General features: G+C 35.4%; 3 protein-coding genes across 12 annotated transcripts in view; 2 read left to right on the top strand and 1 right to left on the bottom strand.

Annotated features, from left to right (window-relative positions):
- Nucleotides 1-18,268, top strand: part of LOC132261158 (poly(rC)-binding protein 3) — a 100,619-nt gene extending 82,351 nt beyond the window's left edge. For 4 of the 6 annotated variants that reach the window (XM_059759768.1, XM_059759766.1, XM_059759765.1 and 1 more), the window contains 8 exons: nt 1,794-1,910; nt 2,010-2,106; nt 2,996-3,159; nt 4,932-5,051; nt 6,208-6,339; nt 8,987-9,080; nt 9,272-9,548; nt 12,071-13,125. In XM_059759768.1, the coding sequence (XP_059615751.1) occupies nt 1,794-1,910; nt 2,010-2,106; nt 2,996-3,159; nt 4,932-5,051; nt 6,208-6,339; nt 8,987-9,080; nt 9,272-9,548; nt 12,071-12,512 (1,443 nt within the window). In that variant the 3' untranslated portion in view covers nt 12,513-13,125. Of the gene's footprint in view, nt 1-1,793; nt 1,911-2,009; nt 2,107-2,995; nt 3,160-4,931; nt 5,052-6,207; nt 6,340-8,986; nt 9,081-9,271; nt 9,549-12,070; nt 13,126-15,258 lie in introns of those variants that run through there. The other 2 variants (XM_059759771.1, XM_059759770.1) reach the window with 2 other exon arrangements.
- LOC132261153 (arf-GAP with coiled-coil, ANK repeat and PH domain-containing protein 2) overlaps nt 1-26,713 on the bottom strand; it is a 292,140-nt gene that overhangs the window by 123,096 nt on the left and 142,331 nt on the right. The window lies entirely within an intron of this gene.
- The window catches only part of LOC132261155 (glutamate-gated chloride channel), a 56,863-nt gene continuing 54,901 nt past the window's right edge, over nt 24,752-26,713 (top strand). For all 5 annotated transcript variants that reach the window (XM_059759763.1, XM_059759761.1, XM_059759762.1 and 2 more), the window contains exon 1: nt 24,752-25,118. The gene's annotated coding sequence lies outside the window, so the exon portion shown is untranslated. The remainder of the gene's footprint in view (nt 25,119-26,713) is intronic.

The raw sequence follows: 26,713 nt of genomic DNA, 5'->3' as shown, positions 1-26,713 counted from the left end.
CTCCTCATGAAGTGTCGAAAAAGAGACACGCATGAGTGAAAAGAGTTGAAAATTGACATTTTTCCGCTCCCCTTCTCAGAGGGAGAGAATTTACACAAACATTCCTCTCTCAAAACATTCACGGTGAAAACTTTGGCATAACACATAAATTTTCCGCGAAAATGATGACTTGTGAGAAAAGCTCACGCTCAGCATTCGCGCTTATATATATATTGTTCGGTGGAAAGAAATGAACTTTTGATTCATGCCACTCACACCCCCGATGGTGAGTGTAATTTTCTGTCAGAGTGTCACGGGGTAATTTGGAAAAGCTTATTGGCTGTGTACCATGCGCGCATGGTACATGGAAATTGCGAACAACGTACCTCTAATTAAAAGTTTTAACTTGACTTATCACAATGTATATATGAAACAGCGAAAATTCGCGGAAAATCCAATATCAGTGCGATGAGGCAAACATCGATAGTCATTATAAAGTTGTGACGTTAATTTATGCATTTGGCATTACAGGGAATTTTTTTTAATCTTCATTCATTCACAAGAAAGCGATACTTTTGATCGCGTTTACTTGAGTTTTCGTTGAAAATATTGATTTGACCTTTTTATAAACTTTCCAGCTAGAACTATTTTCGTCACCATAATTAAAGATTAATCAGTGCAACTATTATTTCAGCGTGACAGACGAGAGACAAGAGAAATGTCACTCAATTATTGAGTGCATTTAATAAATCATTTATCATCTGTTGGAGATTAAATTTATAAATTGGATTTTAAGAGAGCATAGAATTGTCTTTATAGCCACGTGGTATTGAATTGGGGGGAGAAGAAGTGGTCAATTTATATAAAAATGAAACTATGGACAGAGGTCAGTGAGAAAAGTGAGTGCATTATATGGAATGAGGGAGTTGAGAGACAGAGGCGAGAAAGCCACCCAGAAGAGAGAAGTTTTACTTTCATTAATCATAATTGCTCTCGTTTATAAGATGATGAATTATCGTGAAGATCGGCATCATTAGTAAGGGTATTTTTTCTGTATTTTTATTCCATAAATTTTAATTCAATTTTATCCCCATCTCACCCACATCCATTGCATATAATCCATCATCTATCACCGGCTGGCTTTTCGCAACACACACACACACACACTAACACAGGAACATACAATATTTTGGCGAACAGCTTCGTTGGAATTGTTGAGGGTAGTTTAGTTTAGCCCATACGACACCCTCTTTCTCCTCTATTCACATTCAAATTTCGTTAATATTCTCTCACCTGTTGCCATGCGGTGTAGTTAGAAAATGAATAGATTTATGTTAATGCAACGTGAATGGTGTGTACATGTCAGTTGATTAAAATTTTAAGGGTGAAGAGACATGCGATGCCGCTGAAGATGACTTTCTGTTGGGAAAATTTAATGAAAATAGCTGAGAGAGAGTTTGAAGGTATAGGATATTGTGAATTTGGAGTGTTTTCCCTTCCCTGGAAGAGAAGTGACCTAAATTTTTGGCCAACAACGATAAAGTTACCAATTTTCTCATTCTCCCCACTCTGTGAAAGAGACACATGAGGGGAAAGTTTTTGGATGTTAAATTCATGATTTTAAACTAAAGTAACTGAATAATGTGGCATGAAGAGGGATGAAAAGAGAGAAGAGAAGAGGTTCTGGGTGTGAGTTTGTCATGGAAGTTTTCTGAGGGATAAGAAGAAAGGGAGAGAAATTATGAAGTTGCATTACTTTCTCAATGAAATTTTCTCATCTGATTTAAACAAATTTTTTCATATGAATTTTTCAGTCGGGTGCCAAAATAAATATTTCCGATGGATCATGTCCGGAGAGAATTGTGACGGTGTCTGGATCAACAAATGCCATCTTCAAGGCATTTGCACTCATTACAAAGAAATTTGAAGAGGTAAATTGATATTCCTTCTCGTGCACCATTGATTTTGACACACTACCTTGATATTTAACTGCAAATTGAACCCCTCGTAATTTCTATCTCATTTAACAGTGGTGTTCGCAATTCAATGATGTCAATACTCCAGGTGGAAAGACACAGATTCCGATTCGTTTGATTGTGCCAGCAAGTCAGTGTGGATCACTAATTGGTGAGTATTTGTATTGGTCAGCTCGCCAATTGGAGGGATCACAAATCGCAGTGTTATTTTTCTTGAATTGTGCTGTGGATTATCTTAAATTGCCCCTTTTCGACAACGCCAAGACAAATTTGTGTCCCAGTTTATCTCTCAGAGTGTCTTTAGTGTCTTCAGTGCCTTCAATGCCCTCAAAATCGACTGAATAAAATTCAATTGGATAAGGAGAGGGTGTTACAGATGTACTTTAGAGGGCATAACACTTTGAATACAGTGACTGCAAATCAAATAGGGCCCCTTTAAATGATCTTGATGAAGTTTAAACGTATCTGGGGTGTCTTCAGGATAAATGTCCTGTCGATTTTCATATTTTATCTGGACTTTATAAGTATTCGATATCAAAATTTGATTAAGTGAATATCAAGGTATGGGGCGGGAACAATACGCGACTCCAGAGATTTTTCTACTGTACAAGAAAGGATTTTTAATCAAGGTAATAACCAGAAGGAACTCTTATTCCAGAAAGGGAATTTGGAGTGCAATTGACTGCGTAAAAAGGGTTGAATAACTTTCAGTTGTTTTAAGTGAATTTCATCATGTCTGCTTCTAAGATCCATTAGGAATTGTTTTCTAAGGTTTCTCCAATCCTTATTAATACCGCGAGGAACAGATTTCATGAGTCTGGGATTATAAGCAAGACCGACAAAGGAAAAACGCAAAAATTCAGACTTGTAGCTTTACGTTGAAATTCACGGCACATCGATATGTCTCAGAGCTTCGGGTGGCCTTATTTGATTTGGAGTCACTGTAGGTTCTTTTCCGTACGCTGCGTATAAAGAAATGTCATTTTGCATGGAAATTCAGCGATTAATTGCATTCTTTCTGTGTGTGTGTTGTTTCGCAGGCAAAGGCGGATCTAAAATCAAGGAAATTCGCGAGGGAACTGGTTGCTCCATTCAAGTGGCTAGTGAGATGTTGCCAAATTCGACGGAACGTGCTGTTACACTGAGTGGAACTGCTGATCAAATAACTCAGTGTATTTATCATATTTGCTATGTGATGCTGGAGGTGAGTGGCCTATCATATCTCATGAACTGATTTATGGGATTTTTCATTCATAAAAATTTTTTATGGCATCTCTTTGGAAAGACATTAATCCGCGCGATATAATACAGTATGAGTTGAGTGAAGAGGTTGTTTTTTGTTGTTGTTGTTCTTTTATTGATTTCTTTTGTGACTGAAATGGAGCAATATAAATTGCTCAACTGGAATTACTTCCCATTTTTATTTATACGATTTGTGTGTGGTGGAGAAGAAATTTCAGTTTTGATGCATTTTTAGCAGAATTTTCTCTGCAATTTCATCGTATGTGCGATTGGGCGGGGGGGGGGGAGAAAGAAGGAAAGAAAGAGCTGTCCAGAATGGTTGATGGGTGAAAAATGGCGCAATGAATTCAATACTCGATGATAAATGACTGGCAATTAAAAAACATTTGCCATATGATGCGTATATTTTGAATGAATGTTTCATAAACTTTAAGGTTTTTGCCTTTTATTGTCACTCTTGTGTGAGGAATGTCCTTACACAGAGGACGAATATATATTTTCGATTGTGTGTCAAGAAATTCAATTTTCCGAAAAATCTCCCACTTCAACACACACACACACTGAACATTACACAATAATATTCTGCCAATGATAAATGTGTTACAATTGAATCTCTCTCCTCTTTTTCCCTCTATGGATTTCTGCTATACACATCCAATAGATTTTATTTTTTCTGGCTGAGGAATGGGAAAACTCACTTTTCCACTGTTACCTTTTCCTTCCACGGGTGATAAAGCACAGAAAAATTTCATACATCGAAAGGTTGGAGCTTTGTCGTGTGCTCAATCTTTGTGCAGAGAAGTCGATTGTTTACAATATGTTTTGACTCTTCTTTTCGTTGAGAATTGAGTGCAATGTTGATGCTATATATCAAGTAACAAATCTACTATATGTGGATATAAAACACACATCCAATCCTGTGAATTTCCAGTAAATATTCCCATGAGAGTTATGAGTAATGTTGAGGTGAAAATATACAGGAATGCTAACCACAGTGGTCCAATAAGGATGAATGGAGTTTCAGTTTTGGATTTTCTCTCGTAATTTCTTTTGGGAATATCCACGAATTTCTCCAATTAGATTGTTTTGCTACAACATTCCTTATTCTGAACTCTCATAAATCTGTGCAACATAAGTGAATAAGAGTGGATTTAATTTAATAGCTGTAGAAAAAAAAAGTAATTTCTGTGTTTGATTGATTCATTGCGATTTTGAGATGAGAAAATCAATTTTATCTTCCACAATAATTTTATTGTATCAATAGGAATTGAGCGATGTCAACAATAGAATTTTGGTTCTTTTTCAAATGACAGTAAATTCATGCGTTAACGATAATACACCACATGTGAATTGATTGTGAAAATTCTTGCAGAGTTTGCAACTTTATCACAATTCGTACATAATTTTCGGTGGATGGAAATAAATTGATTTGCCATTGTTGGGATTTGCCTCAGTTTTTTTATTCACTCACACTCTTTATAGTGAAAAATGTGAATTGTTTTTTTTAAACGTGATTTTCAGGGGAGATATCTATAGTTCAATAGCGTGGTGAACCATATACTACTATGGGAAATTCGTTATTAAATGATTGATGGATTTCCCAATTGATCTTCTTTGTGTGTGTGTGTGTGGAATTTAATTGATGAGTGGAGTATTTTGGTGGGAAGAATTCAAGAGTGTGCAAAGGTTTTTTTTTGATGATATTATAAAAGCATTAATTTTGTAATTTTGCAGTCACCACCAAAGGGTGCAACAATTCCGTACAGACCAAAACCACAAGTGAATGGTCCTGTAATTCTGGCCAATGGACAGGCGTACACCATTCAAGGAAATTATGCGGTGCCAGCTCAAGAGGTAACATTTAGCGTTTATGGTGATATTGTTGTCCATGTATAAAGATGGTTTGCTTTTCTCTACATAAATACACCATTATTTTAACACATATATAGAACAGAAACATTCTGAGCTGACGCCATATCAAGTTTAATTAATAAAGTTGTGCAAAGTAATGTGATTGATTACATGTTGGTAGAATGCTTCATGTGCTCATGGCGCTTTGTCTTGTGCTATTTTAACATTTCTCTGCGACATATTAATACTTAGTCTTTTCATGAATGTTTCCCGTACACTTGATGGTGTGTTTATAATTCCACTTTCGAGGCGGGCGAGATGATATTTTGGAGATTCACTGGCAGTCTTGAGTATGTGAGAAATGCAAGGAAGCAATATATTGAATTAATTTGTCTCTGGCGAGTCATATCAACCTTTAGTGGTCAATTTACTTGTGAGACATATGCTGTTGTGCAGGTAAATTGTGAGAGAATGGAATTATAAACACATATCTGTGTGTATTACTTCTCGAAGGGACATATTTTGCTTAGTTGAAATACACTGTATTTAGATGGAAGAGGGTGGAATGTGTTTGCCTAGAGTAGTTTAGATGGGAAAGACAATATTTCACACGTCTGCCGTGGGGGGAGAGATTGTGTCTCCCCTCAGCATTCCTCGACGATAGAGGAGATATTCTAAATGGCTGTTGTCTTCAGAGATGGGTGGCATCTGGAATGGTGCATTGAGAGTGGATGATTAGATTGTTGTGTGGTAGTGATTTCAAGAGGATGTATGACGTAAAATAGAGCGTATATATGACTTTTCTAGAGCCCTTCACCACATGATTTGGACCCCGCTCTCTTTACCTGTAGATTCATCATGTTGTGGCCCTTTTGTCCAGAAACCAACAACCCCCCCTTTTGCGCTAATACCTCATTCACACCAGTGTTTTACCTTTGTAATCGAACTGCGTAGCCCCTAGATTCCGTCACTAAAACATCGTGTACACGCATCCCTCTGGCCGAAAAGAGTGTGAAAGGATGAGACGCCTGTGTCCCCCCAAAGTTGATCCTGTGTCCTCGCAGTGATGGTGTTTGGACATTAATTAATCTGTGATTTATTTTCTCTCTTTTTTTCTATCTCTCTGTGTTTTTTGCGCGCATAAACGGGTCGATTATAGACCTGCACAGTATTTCCACTAGCGTTGGCCGGTGGCCTTCATGCTGGCATCTCGGGTCTGGCTGATCCACTCCTGAAAGGGGCACATCTGCCAGCCGCAGTGCCTCCACATCATCTACAGCAAATACCTGATGTGAGTTAATCGTTTTGATTGGTGCTGCCCCTACAGAAATCCATCCAGAAAAAAACATCTCTCTCTCTCTATCTGAAAAGAACAATAAAAAAAGAAAGAATCTCTATATCAACAAGCATAAGTATCAAAGTAATTTTATATTGTATATCATTGAACAAGATAAACTCTGCCAAAAAGTATCCGATCCAACTTTCTGAAAAACCCCCCGCATTCCATGCAAAGCATTAAACCCCATACTTTGCTATATAATCTCATGTTTTTAATAGTCGTTTCTCGATGCCCCTCAATTCCCACCACCCAAAAACCCACATTATCTCACCCGAATTTTAATACTTCTTATGTATATTTACATTTTTAATCCGATCCCAAATTAATTGGTAGATTGCCAGTGGTATTTGTGAGAAGGGGACGTGAGGGAGACTGCGAGAGTGTGTGAAAGGGTGAGAGAGAGTGACAGGATAATGAGAGAAAAGGCATACTGTGTATATATATATTATCTGTTTTGGCGGCGCATTATGCTATAATTTCTAAAGCTTATAATATGGTTTCTGGGCAACGGCGGCAAAAGCTCTAGCCAGGAGAGCGCTTTTTAATGCACTCCACATGTAGCCAGAGCTTGAAACAACACAGTTTATTAAAGTTCGCTTCAATGGCCTGCGAATATCTATCCAATTTTCAATTAATATTGTTCAATTTATTTTTCTCTCTCTCTCTTTTTCGTGTTTAAAAATTTATTTGTGGTCTACAAATACTAACACGCATTTTGGTTGATGCTTTTTATCTGCAATATCAGGTTGTTATTTTTCATTTATTATTTGTGTGTTGGCGAAGAGCTTTATTTTTGGTGATTTTACTCATGGAAATTCACTGTCACTACAAAATGCTTCAATGATAAATGCTTTTTTGTACGCTATTTTTATATTATGAGACTAGCGAGGTATTTTATCATTAAAAAATTACAATCTGTTTCTATTTTGGGGTGTTTTAAGAGACGTTTTTCTATAGAATTCCAGGATAAGAAAAATCTGTTGAGAAGATAAATTTATAATTCACGAGTGGAAAAATGGAGAATAATTCACTTGATGTTTGAATTTTCGAGACGAAATTGATTCAACGGTGACATTTGAGACATGTTTAGTGGCCAAAATTCTCAAGCATGTAATCGATGTTGGGTATAAAGTGGAATTTGCGGGTGGGAAAATAGAAGACAAGTGCCCTCAAAATAGCATGCGCTTATCGCGGGTGTCTCTCTCCTTGCACAGCTGTCGAAATGCCATCGGTGAAGCTCTGTATAGAGTGGATGGGCGGGGAAAAAGGTGAAATGGCTGATATCTTGATTAATTTGTGTCTTCCCAATATAATGAAGGAGAAAATGTAAAGTGTGGTGTGTAAATATTTGAAATTAATGAAAGCTGGCAATGTGTCAAAGTGTCAAAGTTATTTGAAATTAAAAGAGATTGAAGGAGGTTGAATGAAAAATTAGCTTACCATCCTCTCTTTTTTTTCTTTACTCCAAATGCCGCCGCGCACTTTTTGATCACACTTCTCCAATGTGATTTTTCCTCTATATTTTCCCCGTTTTCTGTGTGTTGACTGGGTTTTGGGGGCGGAAAAACACAGAGCCAACAACACCGGCGTAGGAAGGAAGAAGAGAAGAGAAGAAGAAGAAAAAAATGTAAAGTGAATGTTCTGAGAGTGACTTCCATATTAAACCTTTTGACACAACCCAATTCACGGACGAGAAATCAATTTGTATACCGAACATTTTGCCTCAACCTTTTTTCTCTCTCACTCTCTCTTGTCCTGCCTGTTTTTCCACCCGAAAACTCGCCAGGAAAATATCTCAATGAATTTTAAAGCAAAATTGACTCTCTCGCTCTCTCTGATATTCACTCTGTTATTTTGGAAGCATTAATGAATATGGCAAAAGTATTTTGTGCGATTAATAAAATAATACGTGGGATATTTAATAATTAATTAAAGGGGTGGATGATTAAATTTATGGGTGGAAAATTTTATGCGTAGAAGCTTTTTTTTTCTCTCTTCAATTTAGACTTTCTTTGGCATTTTGTATTCTTATGTATTTATATGCCAAAATAACCCAGAGCGTAATGTTTGAAATTGTACAAGAAAGAGAATATATGATGTGTAAGAAATGTTTAGCGTGAATTCTCTTTTTGGGCAGCACCTTTTCAAGATGATTAGCCAGAATTATGTATAATTCCCGTATATTCATTTTTAGCAATTGACTGACTTGTCCACTAATAACACTGTAGACTAGGCGGAAATAATATGATTAATATGAATCTTCTCCTAAAGGTTGATGGACGACACCTTCCTTCTGTATCCAAAAAAAAATGTTTTTTAGTAGAGTCTCAATGGTAAAAAAAAAACATATTTTTGTGTACTCCTTGCGAATGTAAATGGATGTTTTCTGTTTCTTTTCAGACTATCCTTCAACCATTCCGTTTTACTTTTTCATTTTTTTTTCGTCCTTATACATAAAAAAAGAAAGAAAATTATAGAAAAAACACTTTTTCATATCACAAATTTATGCAATAACTGTTGACAAAATGCCCATTTTGTGTGCTGAATTTAATTAAATGTCTCGATATTTGTTTCTCTTCCTTTTTGTGCCAATTGCCAGATGGGCGGACTCACCAAGAATCCCTTGGCCGGCTTAGCAGCTCTGGGTGCTCTTGGAATGGCTCCAGCAAACACAGGAGGTTTGAATCCCACAGGTAATAAACTGGTGCATTGGCTGGTTTAGAGTGATGAGAATGTATGTGGCATCCAAAGCCTCAGCCGCAATCATAACCTCTCTATCATATATAGTCTGTGGGTAAACACTGATGGGTGGGAAGATTTCTGCATTTTCTCTAAATTGATGTCCATTTAATTCCTCTCTCTCTCTCTCTCTCTCTGTCTCTAGCATTGGCCGCTTTGGCTGGATCTCAGCTGCGCTCGAACAACACAAATCGCAATCAACAGACGAATCAGCAGCAGCATGAAATGACGGTGCCAAATGACTTGATTGGATGCATTATTGGCAAAGGTGGCACCAAAATCGCCGAGATTCGACAAATATCAGGTGCCATGATTCGCATCTCGAATTGTGAGGAGCGCGAAGGTGGCAACACCGATCGAACAATCACAATCAGTGGAAATCCCGACTCTGTGGCTCTGGCTCAGTATCTCATCAACATGAGGTATGTACTGGGAAATTGATGTGCTGTCCTTTTTTTCTTTTATCCCCCCGATTAGAGAAGAGCCACCCCCAACCAGATATTGTGGGGTGACATCGTTTTTCCCCTCACAATCCACAGATATATATATTTATAGATGGTTGTGTGCTCCCTTTTTCTCTCTATAGTTTACACTTTGTTGTTTTGGATTATGAGAGAAGAAGGAAATTATCTTTCAAATGGTGAGAAAGATCCATTTGAATACATTTGATTAACACCTGTGTAAATATATTTTGAAAAAGGGGATGATAAGATGATAACGTACGATATATTCTTTAACATGAATAACTTTAGAGGTAAATCATGGGATTAATTCATATTAAATATATCACCCTCCAAGTATATAACCATCACTAAAGAGGGGTAGGGATTGTGAGATTGGAGATGTTATCTCGCAGAGTGATAGGATAATCCTGAAATTTTATTAACAAATCCAATTGGAGTGACACAAACTCTGGGGGATGTGTTGTTATCAATCAAATTTATTTCAACTCAAAATCATTCTACCTCCGCCCCTTGTTATTATCATATCACACCACAGAACATATATATATTTCATGTTTGTATTTTTACTGTTTCTCTCTCTCTCTCCTTGCCTCATACTCTTGTGTCCTTTTTTCTCTCTCTCTCTGTATTTATACAAATGTGTGTAACACGTTTTTTGACTATGTGCTTCCGTCCACCCCCCAAAAACCACTCCGAACCCACACTCTCTCTGTTCTCTCTCTCTCTCTCCACCCCCGAACACCACCCTCAAAAAGTCATCAAAGCCCCGCCATGCAAAATATCCCACAATTTCATGCTCTCTTCATCACAACAAACTAATCCCCCACTCCCAATTGAGCCCTCAAAAAGCGGCCTGTGCTGAAAAAGGCGAACATAAAAAATCACTTGTTATGTTTTTTTTACTCTCAAAATGTAATTCCTATATAACACACAAACACTCTTGCCATTCCTGTTCCATGGAGATGCCATTTGCCATATTAACTCAATTGCTATTGTGATTAATAATAAACAATGTCACCCAATTTCCAACCCCCGCACTTTACCCTGCCCCCCCAAAAAAAAAGAGCAAACAACAACAAAAAATGCCAGAAAAATCGCTTATCAACTCACTCTTTCCTAAAACTGAAATGAAAAAATGAACGAAAACAATGGTGTTGAAAAAAATGAGAATTTGCAACAGAATCCAGAGCCCAATTTCATATGACTGCAAATTTTTAACGTCCCACACATGTTATCTCTCCCACCCATTCCAAAGACCCCCCAAACTTGGTAGAGAAGTGATTTTTCGCGTTGATAAAAGAGCATATTGAAAAGTTGGATTTCAGCGCTGAAAAATATTTAATGCATTTTGAATGATGATTTTTGCATTATGAATGCATTTTACCGTTTCTATATTTGGGACATTTTTATCAGTGAAAAATACTGTCACATGAATTATTTATTTCAGGCATAATAAAAAAAGAGTCATCGACAAATATGAATGTCGCGCAGTGTGTAGATAAATAGTTTTGCAAACATTGTTGCACATGATTCTCAATGCTTTCGGAGCACGCGATTGATTCGTCGAATTAATTGACAAAATTGACATAAACAAAGTGTGGATGTCTTGTAAAAAGCACGGAGAACATGTTTGAGAGAGGAAAAGAAGATAAAATAAATGTTTATATTAAGAAATACAGCGATTAAAGAGACTGTTTATGAACAAAGGATGTAAGAAAATAGAATTAACTGCAATGTTAGAGAGAATTCAAAGCGAAAACATGCAAAATAGTTGGAAAAAAGGATGTGTAAGTGATATTGAAAGCAAACGATGCACCTTCAGCTACAATTTCAATTGATAAAATTACATTGGAACGACCAAAAAGCGATGAGAGGAAAAGGAAGAGGAAGGAAATGTAAAGTTTGGCTCTAATAGACAATAGAGAACACACACACACCAGATTGTCTCATATCAGTTTCACATTGAGCAACTGGTGAATAAAAGCTGGAGGCAAACTTCCACATTTTGGTGGCGATTGTAGTCGTTTTTTTTATTTTGTGCTCGTTCACGTGAATATAAATCCTTTATTGATAAACAGTCATGAAGTGCGAACAAATTAGATAATAGAGGAAATGTGATAGATGATAATTCTCAATCCGATAAATTTCCCACCGATCCGACAAATCTTTCGAGAAGACATAGTGAGAAAGTTGAAGAAAATCATTTAGAATACTTTGATGTCTCAGAAAATGGCTAGAAATTGATGAATATTGACATGGTTGTTCCTATTAGAGTGACTTTGGCGGTGGGAATTCTTAAAATTCCAAACACTGAGTCACTTTTAGTCAAAGGAAAACTGATAAATGAAAGAAAAACATGAGACAATCTTCACCTGTCTTTCTCTTTATCTCACTTTCTCTCGCTCTCACTCTCACACTCTCTTTGCCAATATCCCCATGCCTCAATACCTAACATGAACCTCCTTCTCTTATCCCCACAGCGTCGAACTCCAGAAGGCGAATCTAGCCGATGCAAACAATCAAACAGCAAGTAACGGAAGTAGTGCGAGTAATGGTGGTGGTGGTAGTAATAATGGTGGTGCCGGAAGTGGCAGTGGTGGCAACTCATCGTCCGGACAGGCGGCGCAGACGGCGCTTTCGGCCACCTCGAGTCCCACGGGTGGCACGTCAAATTCACTGGCCAGCGCCATTCCGCTGGCGCAGTTGCTGTCAAAGCCGGGCGCGCTCAATGCGCTGACGAGCCTGAGTGCGCTGGGTGGGCTGTCGGATCTGCTCGGGGGTCTGGCGAATCTGGGGCCGCCGGTGCAGACCACGGGGGTGCACCGTCCCAAGACCTTCACGCCGCGTCTCCGGTCGCCCAACTCGAGTGGCACCGGCGGGTCGGAGAAGAAGAGTGACAGAAACAAGTTCAATCCCTATTAGGACGAGGAGTAACTCTCGCCCTAAGATTATGATTTCACACTCACTCTGTGTGTGCATCTGTCACTCTTCTTCGCATTCGGTTTAAGCATTATTACTATTATTAGGTCTTTGCGAGAGTTTGTGAGCAAATAGTGTCTTCACAGTCCGACCTCTGTGTCCATTTTTTCTGATTTTCTTTATTAATTATAACGTATTACACTGGAGTATATAAGTAGTAATGCCCCTCCCATTAGATTAACGGAAATCTCCTTACAGAATATATAAAACTGTAGCTGATAGTTATTCATCCTAAAATTATTATATATATATATATCTCTAAAATTGTATTTGTCATAATCACAAATGATATAATATCGCATCGCGACTGTCATTCATTCGGGAGATGAGAGGAAAAGTAGGAATCCCTCATGATTTCTAACACTTTATTCTCCCCGCTCTGACACCCTTATTTATTCAGCATATATATATATAGATAGATATTTCTTTGGAGTGTTTTATTCTCAGTTAGGTGTAAAATCTATTTTTTATTAGATTTCCTAGATGTTAAGAGAGAGGAAGAGAAGGAAGGAAAAACGAATGGTTTCATTTTCATCGCGTGAAGAAAATATTCCAAGATAAATGAAAAAGAGAAGCAATTTTTGCACCCAAATTCTTAAGTTTTCCGTCTCAATTCCCCTCCCCCCAAGACAAAAAAAAAGAAAATTATAAATTAACACACAAATTGTGAGAAAATTTTTCAATCTTTCACGAATTATAATTGTTTTGTTTTTTAAATATGAAATCACAAATCATGGATCACTTATGAAATTTTCAAGACAATATTTTATCGATGATGATGATGAAACATGAATTTACAATTTAATATTAAAAAGAAAAAAAGCGATTACTGAAGTGTATTTATTCATAGAATATTGTAGATTATAGTGTGGGATTATATATATACATATATATAAACTGAAAGAGAAACAAGGAAACAAAATTTTAGGTGTTTTTTCCTTTTTCATTTTTGCGATAATAAGTAATAATGGGAATTATCTTGCTATACATACATAAAATACAAATGGAAAAGAAAAAATGATAAATAGACTTATGAGGTGAAAATATTTAGCGGTGTAAAATCAATGCCCCAATTTATTGAAAATAGATTTTAAACGAAATGGACTTTTGGAAGTGATACATCACAGGCAATTTGAGAGGATAAAAAGAAGAAGTATAAAATATTAATAATAGTAATTTTATCGTGCCGCTAAATAACATGGAAGAGTGAATTAATTGTGAATGATAACAAAAACAATATTGTTCACCACCAAAGTAATTGATTATTAATAAATTGCATAATGCAAAATGTCCCAATTGTATTTTCACTCATATTTGCCACGTCGCGGTGCGTGAGAGAGATTCCACAAAATAACCGATCAATAATAATAATAATAATAATCTATTTGCTTTTCAGCAGCACATTCAAAATTACCCCTAAAACAATTAATAAAATGAACTAATTTCGCCCATCACGACATTATTGTTTATGTGGGATTTGGAGGGCGTTGTGTATGTATGTTCGCGCGTCGTTTGCTAAATATATAGTAGCGTGTTTATCAAATTTACAAATCGTAAAAATCACAATTTGCCTCTTCAACTACCAACCACCAACCTGAACGATGACCGACCACCAAATATCCTTTACTTATCCAGATTTATGAAAACAAATCATATCAAATGTTCCACCTTCAAGCAAATTTGTCCACCTCATCCAACCATAAAATTCCGGTAAGATTGTTTTTTTACCTATAATTTTATCATAAAGCTTCTTTCTGTTCTTTTATGTCTTCTTTTTTCTTTGTACTTTTTGAAGGGTATTTTATTCATCATCTAAAGAGAGAGTATTTATCTCTATAGGATGTTCACTGTGAAGACTTTGCTGTGCTTCCATGTGGGCGTGGCTTTGGAGGCTCCGCCCACATGGATGCTCCTCCTTTCGCACATGTTTCACTTTGTATGGAATGTGAAAGAAATGCCATTTTAACGCTCTTTTAAGGACACATTGCTTAAATTAATTCACAGTAAACATCACTACTACTTCATTTGTGATTTAACTTCAGCTTTAACAAAAAAATATGTACTGATTTGTCATACTTTGTCAATAACCAATCATCATTTTCACTGGGAGGAAAAAAAAACACTTTGCAAAACAACTACAATTTGCAAACAGACCAGAAAAAATATGTACTAATTGTGGGAAAAGCACAGAAGATGTTGTAAATAACAACATGAGTAACTATTATATATCTTTTCTTTTTGGTTTTACTGATGATATATATTGAAATTTTGTGCGCTGAACTATAGAGAAAATGTGTTCAATGCACCTTTTCCAGTCTGATCAGATGAGATGTGTGATAAAAGAAAGAGATGACATCAATTGGATGAAAAGCAACAATTGGACAAATGTTTTGAACACACAAATGTAGATTTAACTTCCAAATATAATTTCATGTTTTCCTTGTAAATCTTGTTCATCTCTAGAAGTGAATAGAGATATTCTTTTTATTTTTTTTACTTAGTTAGATTTGACAATATAGTCTATTTTGATTTTAATTTTTTTGGATTTATTTGTCTTCATATGTTATCTCTCTTTTTATTTCTATTGGGAGTTTTGTTTTATCTCTCAACAGTAATTGATAGAGTGCGTGTGGGTGTGTTTGGAATCGATGTTGGACTAATTGATGTTGGATTTGTGTGCTTTTTGCAGGATTTCCATGGAGACTGCGGGCCTGCCGCTGCCCGGCTATCACTACATCGCCCCAAATCACATAGTGAAGGCGCCGATCCATTGAATTCATCAGCAGCCGAGATCTGGAATGCTGCGCCCGCAGATTTACAACACACTGACGCCCGAATACTTTCTTCTGCCACAGCAATTCTCACAATCACTTCCTCCAGCTTCTTTTCCCACCACGTCCACCCGGTGGCCGCACTTTGTCACCCACCTGTGGAAGGCGGCCGGTGAGATCTTCACGGCGGCCGACGGATGAGAGAGAAACAGAGAGAGATTTTAGCGAGAAATGTTCTCTTTTAACGCCACTATTCAACGGTTACTCTGTAGTCGGGTTATCTTTTCTCAATTCAAATGAAAAACAGCGTTTCAATTGACACATTTTTGTAAAAGTATCCAAAAAAAACATATCTCAATTCAAACACTACACATATCTCAGTATATTTTCAAAAAAAAAAAGATAAAAACATGATTTTGTGTGACTTTCTACCCACTTACACACCGACTTGACGATGGATTTTCGCTCTTGTCAGAGACAATTTTCAAACATATCTCCCACAATTTGTCACACAGATGAGCAATCATGCCATTTTCGTTCACTTTCGTCGACGTATCGTGAGAAGGAATTTGATGAAACATAGCACCATGCTTAAGGAAAAACACACACACACACGCATATGAGTGGAGAGCAATATCACAATCTCATATGGTGGAGTGAATAATGATGAATTTATTGAAAGTGCCAAACTTACACAACCTCACTTGGTTATTCTTTCGTCAAAGAAGTTGTAAAGAAAAACATGGTATAATGTTAAACAATTTTCACGAATGGAGACGCTATCAGAGATGAATTTATTTATGTCACCGATAAGACAAACGCGGGGCATATTTTAGAGAAGGTAAAATAAAAAAGGAGTGTAGAATTTTTTAGTTCAGACAGAGCGCGAGAGATTTTGTGCGAGAGAGAAAAAAAAAGAAAGAAAAGCTCTGCGCGCTGAGAAAGTGAAAAGAATGCAAAAAAAAGAGTAACAAATACGTGTAATTTAGGTAGAATGTATTTTAGATATTCTTATTTATTATCCAATAAAATACTATTCTATAGATGACGAGAGGATACTTTAAAGGTGAAGATAGAAGGATTGTGCGAAAGAGAGAAGAAGATGGAAATCAAGTGATAATTTTTTGCGAGAAAGATGAAGAAAAAAAAAGAGAAGAAGATGAAATGATGAGAAAAATTATACTTTATTGACTAAAAGAAGTAAATACGAGACATTTATTTTTACAACGTGAGACATTTAACTTTAGTTTAGTATTTAAAAATAAAAAAAGATAGAAGAAAAAACGTGAAGATGAGGTGAAAAAAAAGGCAAAATGAGGATCAATATTTGTAGCATTATTAATGAGTGTTGGATTTTTTTTCTCTCTCTTTGTTTTATTATTTAGAGCCACAGAGAAAGCGACTTGATTTTCTTTCCTAATTTTATTATTATATTACAAAATACTTAAATAAGCGAATTTGTAGAAGAGACAAAAAAAAACGGGCGAAACTGACTAGAAGATTTTATCGTTTACTTGAGTTCATATAGTCTTCAGCAGGAAGAAGGAGAGAAAGGAGGAGTTGGTAGTGGAGATAATATAGAGGACAAGGTGAAATGTGTTGAAACTTTATTACATAATTTTTAAGTACAACTTTAAAAGCAAGAAATGGTAAGAAAAGCATAGGTAATCAATGAGCAAATTTGCAACTGAAATCGCTGCTGATAAGAGTATCTGAGAGACTCCATATGATGAGAAATTGAAGAAGATGAAGATGAAAAACAGAGATGACAATGTGAAGGAGTTTGGAATGCGAGGAGGTTTAAGAAAAAAGACAATATTATTTGTAAATAATAAGTAATATGGAGGCAGATGATGAAATAATTACAATTATCAAAGAATTATATATTGTAGTAGTGATGATGAAGAAGAGTTATTGCAAGTGGGCGAGAAGATGAAAAAGAAAAAGAAGAAGAACATATTTAAAAGGTAAATAAAAAAAAATCATTTTAACACAATAAAATGAATAACTGAGAAAATTGGGAACAAGTTATTCTAATTCTAATTACTTATCATAAGAAATTATATCAATATCAATTCATTTTTTTAATTCTAATTCAAATATACTGTCATATTAATTGTAGATAAAAATGATAAACATATGAATTGATGGTATGTAGATTTAAATGGTGACAACACACACACACACAAAAGAGGAAGACACACTCTTTTTTCGAATCTTAATGTATCTGACGTGAAATATGTATGGTAATAAAAAAAAACAAGGAGATTCTTGGAAAAAAAATATATATTTAATGAAGAAGAAGTGAATGAAAAGCAAAGTATATCTTCAATAACAATTTTTAAATAGTATTGAATAATAGATAAACAAGTTTTCGCGAATTTACGTTGCATTGTCAAATTATTTCACAAGCAAGAATAAAGAGAAACAAATGATAAAAACACAAATGCGATGATAAGGACCTCTTATCGTATATCTAATAAGTAAAAGGAGAAATATTGCGACAAATGTGTGAAAGATGAGAGCGAGAGAGAAAGCGATGGTAAAAGAATTTGACAAAAAAGCAATATTAAATATAACAAAAGAAAAATGTTATAGAAATGAGAATTTTTTTTCTTGGTGATTTTCCAAAAAGAAATTTCATTCTGAATTGAACAAAAAGCAAGCTGAAGAGTGAAAAAAAAGAAATTCATAAAAACAATATATTTGTAAGAATGCAACGAAGAAATTTAAAATGAAGAAGAAAAAGAGAGTTTCCTCGAACTCATTTTGACTCCAGCATAAGAGGAAATTTTTTGCAAAAAGAAAATGCATCAAGTTTATGATTTTTGGTAGTTTTTTCGGAAAATGGGATCAAGCCAAAGAATTTTATAAATATATAGTGTGAAAAAAAAAGAAATGGAAATCATTAATTTAATAAAAGAAAAATATAGATGGACATAAAGATGTGAAAAAGAGTGAAATTTTTTTCTCATTAGAACTGCACTCAAAGTGCCAAATTAATTGTAATTTCTCAAAAACTGATGATTTTTGTTCATGGCAAAAAACAAAAAAAAACACGGAATTTTTAGAAATGAGAAGAGTTGAAAAAAAAATACAAATTGTGATAAGAAGATGATAAATTTGATCTTAAAGTAATTATTTTCCTCGATTTTTTTTCTATTGCGACTTTTATCGTATTTGTATTCTCGAAAATATTTTAAATAACATTTTTTAAATAAATAAAATATTTGTTTTTTTTTTCTTATTTAAAAAAAAGAAAATATTAAGAAATCTCTGTCTAATCATTCTTGACAATTGTAAATTTTAAAGTAATTGAAAGAAGAAAAATCATGCAATATTAAAGAAAGTATATTAAATACTATATAAGATGAAAATAAAATGATAAGGAAAAATAACTATAGAAGATGATAAAGAAAAAAAAACATAGTCGGCAACACGTTGAATTTTATTGTTATATACTGAGAAGAAGAAGGAGAAGAAGAAAAATGTGGAGAATGATGAGGAAGAACAGAAAATAGTTGCAAGTATTGAGAATAAGATGAAAAAAAAATTAAGTAGATGCAAAAATATTAACTAAAATCTTATTAAATAATAATAAAATTTTAAAAGTACGATATTTATATATGTATAATACGTAACTTAGGGCTGTTTAAAAGAAAAAAAAAAAACAAGATGAGAAAAAGGATTTTTAAAGGGAGAATTCACTATCCAATGGATTTTTGAGTTTCTCGACAAAGACAAAAGGCTAATTCTTTTTTAAACAAACCCTATTTGGCGTGTTGGTTTCTGAAGATAATATGATTTTATTGAGAATAGACAAGCTTCATAAGATTTACTTTCAAACTCTTTTTTTTTTATTTTACATAAAAATGTATTGTTGTGTGCCAAAATGCGAAGAGAAATATTTAATAGACTTTAGCAAATTAACCTTGAGGTAATTGTAGACGGTTTTTTTAGGGTACACAAATATTGCTCATTCTGTTATACAATTATTATTTTAACAATATTTCTAATTATATTTTGATTATTTCTAATATTAAAGTGACGAAAACTTTGGTTTTAAATCGAGATTCTTCTTTTACATTTGATTTTTCAATGAGACTGAATTCCTCTGATTTTTATTTGTCAAAATTTCACTCTAAAAAGAAAATACTTGTTACGATTTATATTTTAAAATAATAATCTTTGACTTAATATTTTATTTTGTCTCTGAAATAAATTGCGTTATTATTTAAAAAACGAGCAAGTCTTTTATTTTCTAATTTTCATTGCTTATTGTTTTCCTTTCCTTTCTTTCATAGCTCAACCGTGTGTGTATAAAAACAATTTTTGCGACAAAATGATGAAAAACTATAATTAAATGGTATTAAAGTGAAGCATGAAAACGTAAATAAATGTGTATTTACCCACCACAGAATATTTTATCACATTCTTAGAAGTGAAGAAAAAAGAAGGGGCGATAAGAGGGCAAATATTTAAATATTTTCAATGAGAACTTTTGATGTACGAAATTACAATAATTGCAATTTTTGACTATAACTTATTGGACAATCGTATCAGAATTGCATTGTAAAGTTCCCCTTTTCCACACCACAAAGCACACACACAACAACCATTCTCATTACCATTTCACCAAATGGAACAAATCTAAAAGGAAAAAAAAGTAATAATTTTCAACTCATTGATGTTTTAGGAGATGTCGTGAGGAATATAAGAGGAAAAATAATGTACATTTGAAGCGTCGAAAGGCAACTGGCTCCACAAAAGTGTACATTCTAAATGCAAAGTTAGGTGTTTATTCAATCTTAGACGTTTTACTTCCTAATTCAGACATTCTTTCAAGTGTGTGAAAAATACAACAATTTTCCCCTTATCAATTTAGCATGTAAGTCGACTTTGAGGATTGACGTTACAATTTTACATTATATTATAGAGCCAAAAAGAAGAAGAGGAAGAAGAGAAAAAAGGAGGTTGAAGGAGCGCAAAACTTATCAATTCCGAGAGAAAGACAACTTTAAACTAGATCGTTGCAAGGCAATCATATTGATAGAGAGAGCTTCGAGAGAGAGACACAGAAAAATCTTCTTTTTCTATCACAATTTCAGACATTTTTCTTTGATATAAATGGACAAATGTCTTTAGACGAGTGGTGAATGTGAATAAATTTATAAGCTGCTTAGGCGAGTTTTAAACCATGTGTCTGTCTTGTAGAGAGTCTTGTATAGTGCAAACTTCTTATAGCTTCTCATCTTTCTTTTACACTATTTTCAAAACTATTCTTTTGACACCACTCTTATAACAATCATGCAAAGTCAGGAGAGACTGTCTTAGCGAGGAGGGTGATTTTCTTTAGTTTATCAGTGTGGTTTTCAAAGTTATCAAAGTAATTTGGACAATTTTCCACCACACTGTGTTAATCTTTTACAAATTCTCCATTCTTTTTGGTAAGTAATTGTTTTCTTCTCAGTTCTTCTCGCTCATGCAGATTCTCCTGATTGAACTGTATAACTTCTATATCCAGAGTGAATTACAAAAACTCTATCGAGGTGGCAAAACAGGGATAAAAAATAAGCAACATTTTGTGAAGTTGTATTCTAATAGTCACACAGTTTTACCTTTTAAAGCGGTCGCGGTTTGGGGAAAATCATCCATCCGCGGCATTGAAGCAAGAGAGCAACAAAAAAGGGAGGAGCACTTGAACTTGAGCGTTGGGTCGCGCCAATCAGAAGAAAAAAAACACCAATTCTACAATATATTTTCGCGATGGTTTCTTAGAGCTGTGATTTGTAGTGAAAGTAGGAGCCAACAGCTGAATTTACCGCCTCAGTTCCTTTTTGTCACTTGCGTTTAACAATATTTCGTTGGCGATATTATTGTTCTTTGGTCTAGCCTTGTGTAGAGTTGTTGTGCTGTAGATGAGATGTTTCTTTTGAGCTGCAATGGCAGATGAACAGCTTGCAAGTGTGAGGAATTTTCATTTTGTCCTTCTCTATGTTAATTATATATACAATTTAGGAGAATCACAAGTCCTCGGTTAGTGACAAACTGCATCAGCTGTGCAACTTTATGAGAGAAATTCTCTCTCTCTCTGTGGATTGTCTAAGAAAGTGCAGCTGAAGCAGTTGAACATTCACAGAGTTCTGAATTGAATTTTATGATAAAAAAAAACAACCATTGGTTTTGAGCTTTATCTTTGTTGTTTTGTAGAAGAAGAAACTATATGGAGAGGGAAAATGCGAGATTCAAGACGCGTGAAGGAGTGGATTGAGAGCAGATGAGATGTGAAATCAATGAGAATTTGACCCATGATACACAATAAAAGAGATAAATGTAAAAAAAAGATGGAAACATTAGAACATGGATTAATAATGGTATAAAAGAAAATATTTATCAACAATATTTACGTCACATAACATAAAAAAGACATATTTGAATTGAATTACAATTTTATTGTTCTAAATGAGAGTGTTTCTGGCGCTCAATGCGCCGGTGAAGAAGAACAAAGACAAGAAAGCGAAAGCATTTGCATTGCGCATCAGTGACATTCTCAATCGGGAACCAATTTAGCCTTTAATATACAGGGTCTTTCGCAATTTACATAAGGAAATACATTAAAAAAAAGAAAGGGAGAGAAAGAGGAAACATAAATAGGAAAAATTTTTCGTTGCGACTTTGAGAGTGGAAGGATTTTTTCCTAATTTTCCAATGTAACAACATTAAACAGCATAATAAAGATGGGGGTGATTTGCAGGTATTTTGAATGCTTAGGAAAATAGAAAATCTTTCGTGTACCTTCAATGAACCTCCAGCAAATCAATAGACAGAGAATTTTGAGGACAAATACAAGGAAGAAAATGAAGTGGAAAAAATGAAATCAGGAAGAAAAATTGCGGTAAATGGGAAAATTTTTGCGGTTCTGCAATTTAGACCGTGAATTTTCATGTTGATAGAATGTCTTAATATGATTATTATTGACAAAGAAAAAGGCTTTTACAGCTGTGCGAAGTAAAAAAGAAAATTGATGGAAACAGAAATAAAGAAGAAAAAATTCTACACGCTTCTCTTACAAATTGTTTATAATTTTATCAATCATTTTCTTAATGTGAATATTAAATGGTAAATTACAAGATGATGAAAACGTCTTATTAGTGAAGAAGAACAAGCAAATTTTATCGTGAAGAGTATACAATTAGATGCAAAGGTGCCAAAAGCCAATCTTATGATGTCGCCAAATATAATAAAAAAAAAAGATGAAAAAATGAAAGGAGAAGACAAGTTTAATTAAAGTATAAAAGAGTAAAGATACTATTGATCAATATTGAGTCTTTGTGGAGACGTGAAAATAATTGAAGTGACAAATTAGTTGTTTGTGTTGAAAGGACAGAAGGTGGACAAGGAGTATCTTTTAAGAAGGACACGAGATGAGAAGAAAATTAAACTAAAATTATATTGACATATTTTCAATGTAGTGTATTTTGGAAATATTTATAATGAATATTATAGTATTATATATTTAAAAAATATATATTATATATATCTTAGGCAATATTATTACATTACGTGTTATCATTACATCTAATCGGAATATTGCTAACTGTAAGACAGGACACAGTCAAAGAAAAAAGAAGAAGGAAAAAAGGGAGAGCGGAGATGAGGAGCCAAATCACTCAATATAAGAGATTTTTATCTTATCCAGATATTAGAGACGGAAAAATGATGTGAATATCATCAAAATTGTCAATTTTTTTGAGGAAAATGAGAAGACAAGTATAACGGAAAATCTTACTACCATATCAAATTTTCACTCTAAGCTCGAAAGATAAATGAGAAAAAGAAACATGAATTAATTTCTTGCTTTAATCACACTTTAGCGCAAATAAAGACACTTTTAATCAAGATTAACCTCACCAGTGGACACTTTTAATGAGATGATGGAAATGCGATAAAGAACAAACATAATTAATCCCACATAATATTTCATTGTATTTAATATCACAAAGTAATATTGACATTTTTCCACATATATTTATTAAATAAGAAACGATGGCGAACCATGAATATAATGAGCATGAGAAAATATGCAAAGGAGAAGAATACAAAAAAAAAATGAAGTCTTATCACAATTAACAAGAAAAAAAAGTATAACTCAATAATATCCCCAAAAAAAGGAACAAATTGACAAGTGCGAGACAGAAATTCGTAAATGTATTTGATATTGACATTATTCACTTTTTAGGCATTTCACAGTCTCGTTTTCTTTTTCTTCAAAATGCACTTTGAAAGCCGAGCACATCACAGAATTGGATTATCTGGGATTTTTTCTTTCGTTTTTCTTCTGAAAATTCCCACACAAACACACACTTTTCCCCTTTGATCCACAATAATTGCTAATGGAAGGTATTTATTGTAAACATTTGATTGGTGGATTCGGAGGAAAATTTCTCGAGTATACAGATATGAAAAAAGCAAGAATTAAAATGATAATTACACGATGTGAAAAAAGCCAGACTTTCAGAACTGAATCATGTGAGGAGATGAAGAAGAAAAAACTGCAAGGAAATAGTAAAATTGGTGAATCTTGCAGAGGTGAAAGGGTAAAAATGAATCAAGTTTAGTACAATATTATATACTTAAATTACCGATCTGTATTATGTCTTATGTATTTTTGTTGTTGATAAAGAAAAAAAAGAAACAAACAGTTAAATAAAATTGTGTGTATAGAAAAAGCTAACAAATGTGTGTTGTTTTTCTTCTAATTAATGTTGCATTCAAGCGCGAGAAGCCCCAAAGATGATTAATACCTTCTCAAGTAATTAATAAGGTTTTACAAGCCGTCATTGTTGCCTTTTGTCAGCCAAAACCGGATTTTCCTCTCACAAAACAGTCCACAATCTTTTGCAATTGCGCTTACTTCGCACAATAAGTCCATGTGTAGGTCTTTCAACTGCCCTTTCTCGAGCTTTTTCGGAGCTTTCAACGGACGGATTTCCCCCCGCGACGCCGGGGTGTGTCTCCGACGAGTCGGCGTGAAAACCCCCCAACAGCATTTGGCGGCGAAGGCCGCGGAGTGCATCTCAATGCTGCTGTGACGAGGCGGCGGCATTCAAATAAGGAAAAAGCTCACAAGATAATTGAGACATTTTCCGCATAAGGCATTCCACTCTGTCCGCGTGACAAGCTGGCAGGAATTCCGTCAGTTTGCCCATAGGGGAAGTGAGGGCCAGTGTGACACTGTGCCATGGTGCCGCAGAAAGGCATGTGTGCGTGTGGAAAATCCGAAAAGCTCTGAGAAATGAGGGGAAGAGAGAGCGCATGCGTCGCTTTTCCTTCGCTGCTGCCTTCCCAAATGCACCGCTCGTGGCTTTTCAGTTCGTTGCGGATTTTCAAATGGTTCACATTTAAACCGTACAGACCATCGTATAAAGTTCATCTATTAGGGCAAGAAGAACAAAAAAAAATCAATCCGTTACTGAAAGAAACTATATATTGTGTGGGAACTTTTTGAGAGAAAGGGACTTTTGGCTTGATGAGAATTTTCTGTTTGACTCTTTAAGTGTGTAACTCCTGTGTGTGTTGTTATTTTGTGTCACTGCGAGAGAGAAGAGCGGAGGAAGTCGTTAATATTTCACCGTAGGAAAAGCCGCGGAGGCAACAGAAGGAGGAGTGACCAATTTGGGGGTGGCAATTGGGCAAAAGGCGACGTACACCCAGCTAAAGAACTGAACATCGATTTTCATTCGAGCGGCTTAATTTTATTTTAGACCCCGAATGTGAGGTAATTAATTATGCGATGAAAACGATAAAAGTTCGCTTTTTTTTCTCACACTCATTCTCTCTCTCTCTCTACACATCCATATAGTTATAAATTCACACTGAGAAATCACACTTTCGTGAGTGACATCGTGATCTCGCACACATTTTCATCATCGCACCTTCGAAAATAACTCCTCGTCCGTGGCTGCCCCAAAAAGTCTAGAAGAAAAATCAAGGGGTAGGGAGGGATCTCGCCACCCAACCAGGAATATATATAGTGTCCGCGAAGGGATGTCCTCTCGAGGGTGTCTCAAGAAGTGCGATGTGGTGATTAAAGTTCAGCCGAGAGGCGCGTAGAAAAGGCACAAGAGTCTGTCAGGTGAGATGACCGAAATAGAAAAGCTCCCCTTTGTTCTCAAATTGACCCCAATCGAGAGAGAAAGAGAGACGAGTGGCCCATTTGAATGTGGGAATTATTTGGGGATTCAATGTGGAGGAAGTGAGTGTTTAACACTCAAACCGCCCACACCATCACTTCCCGCTTACAATTGCTAGTGAAAAATTTACTGTTTCACCGCCCGAAACTCACTGATAATTGCCGGGAAATCTATTCACTTGACTTTACATCTGCAGAAGAGATTTTCCTTTGTTCCGAGGTGTGCGCAGAGTTGCGGAATTTTCAAACATTTTCAAAGTGTAACGGTCTCCACTTCACCCATCCCGAAAATGTCTCACCACAGAGCGGAATTAAGATCCATCCGCTTGGTTGGGGAGACCAATCACACCGTCTCAATACTTCCTGCTGGAAATTTCCTGACAAATCCTCCCAGCTTTTCCCCACACGTCACCCATCGCGGGTGGGAAATCCTCCTTCAGCGACAATTAGCACTCGCCTCGCGCCGGCAGAAAAATTGTCAGTGGAAGCTTACGGGAGGTGAAGTGCATAAAGAATGGCCGAGAGAATTTTGCGACGTGATCAAACTGCCGAAAAGCTCATTTTGACGGAGCAGGAGGAGCTTATGCGGGTTTCCCCGGTGTATTTTGGGAACGTCTTATAGGATGTGTTCTATTTTTGCCATATAATTTGATTTATTTCTGGGGTTATTTCCTCAAAATAAGAAAAAAAACACAACATTTCCGTTGAATAGGGAGCTATTTTGGGATATACAGATTACTATCAATGGAAATCGCTGTGTTGCGATAAGGGAGAGGAGGGCTTTTGAGTTTGAGAGACTGACATGGGTCTGACAGGTGCTATTTTCAACATTCAAATTACATTTATCCGCACTGATGCATTCTTTCAATGTGGATTTGCAATCATGCAAGGAATCGAATGCACTTTTGTTCGCCATCCCGAGGAGGAATTTGACCCCATTTCGCGGTGCCCAAATCACATGACAAAAACACCAGTGAAATGCAGAAATGAGTGAAATTCAAAACAACTTGGCCATTTGACAAGAGAGTGTGTGCTCTCAATTTCCTCGTGAGCCCGCCGTGGCAGTGAAAGAGAGCGATGGCGAGGAGAGGCAACATTAAACTTGAGAATTGCGTCATTTTGCATGATGGGACAAAAATAAATTAAACCCGCGCGCGGCTGAAAGGGGGAGTGAGAGAAGC

The sequence above is a fragment of the Phlebotomus argentipes genome, unplaced genomic scaffold (genome assembly GCF_947086385.1).
Source record: "Phlebotomus argentipes unplaced genomic scaffold, Phlebotomus argentipes genome assembly scaffold_18, whole genome shotgun sequence".
NCBI classification, from domain to species: Eukaryota; Metazoa; Arthropoda; class Insecta; order Diptera; family Psychodidae; genus Phlebotomus; species Phlebotomus argentipes.
The sequence above is the reverse complement of the archived record's forward strand: the minus strand, read 5'-3'. Positions and strand labels throughout refer to the sequence as shown.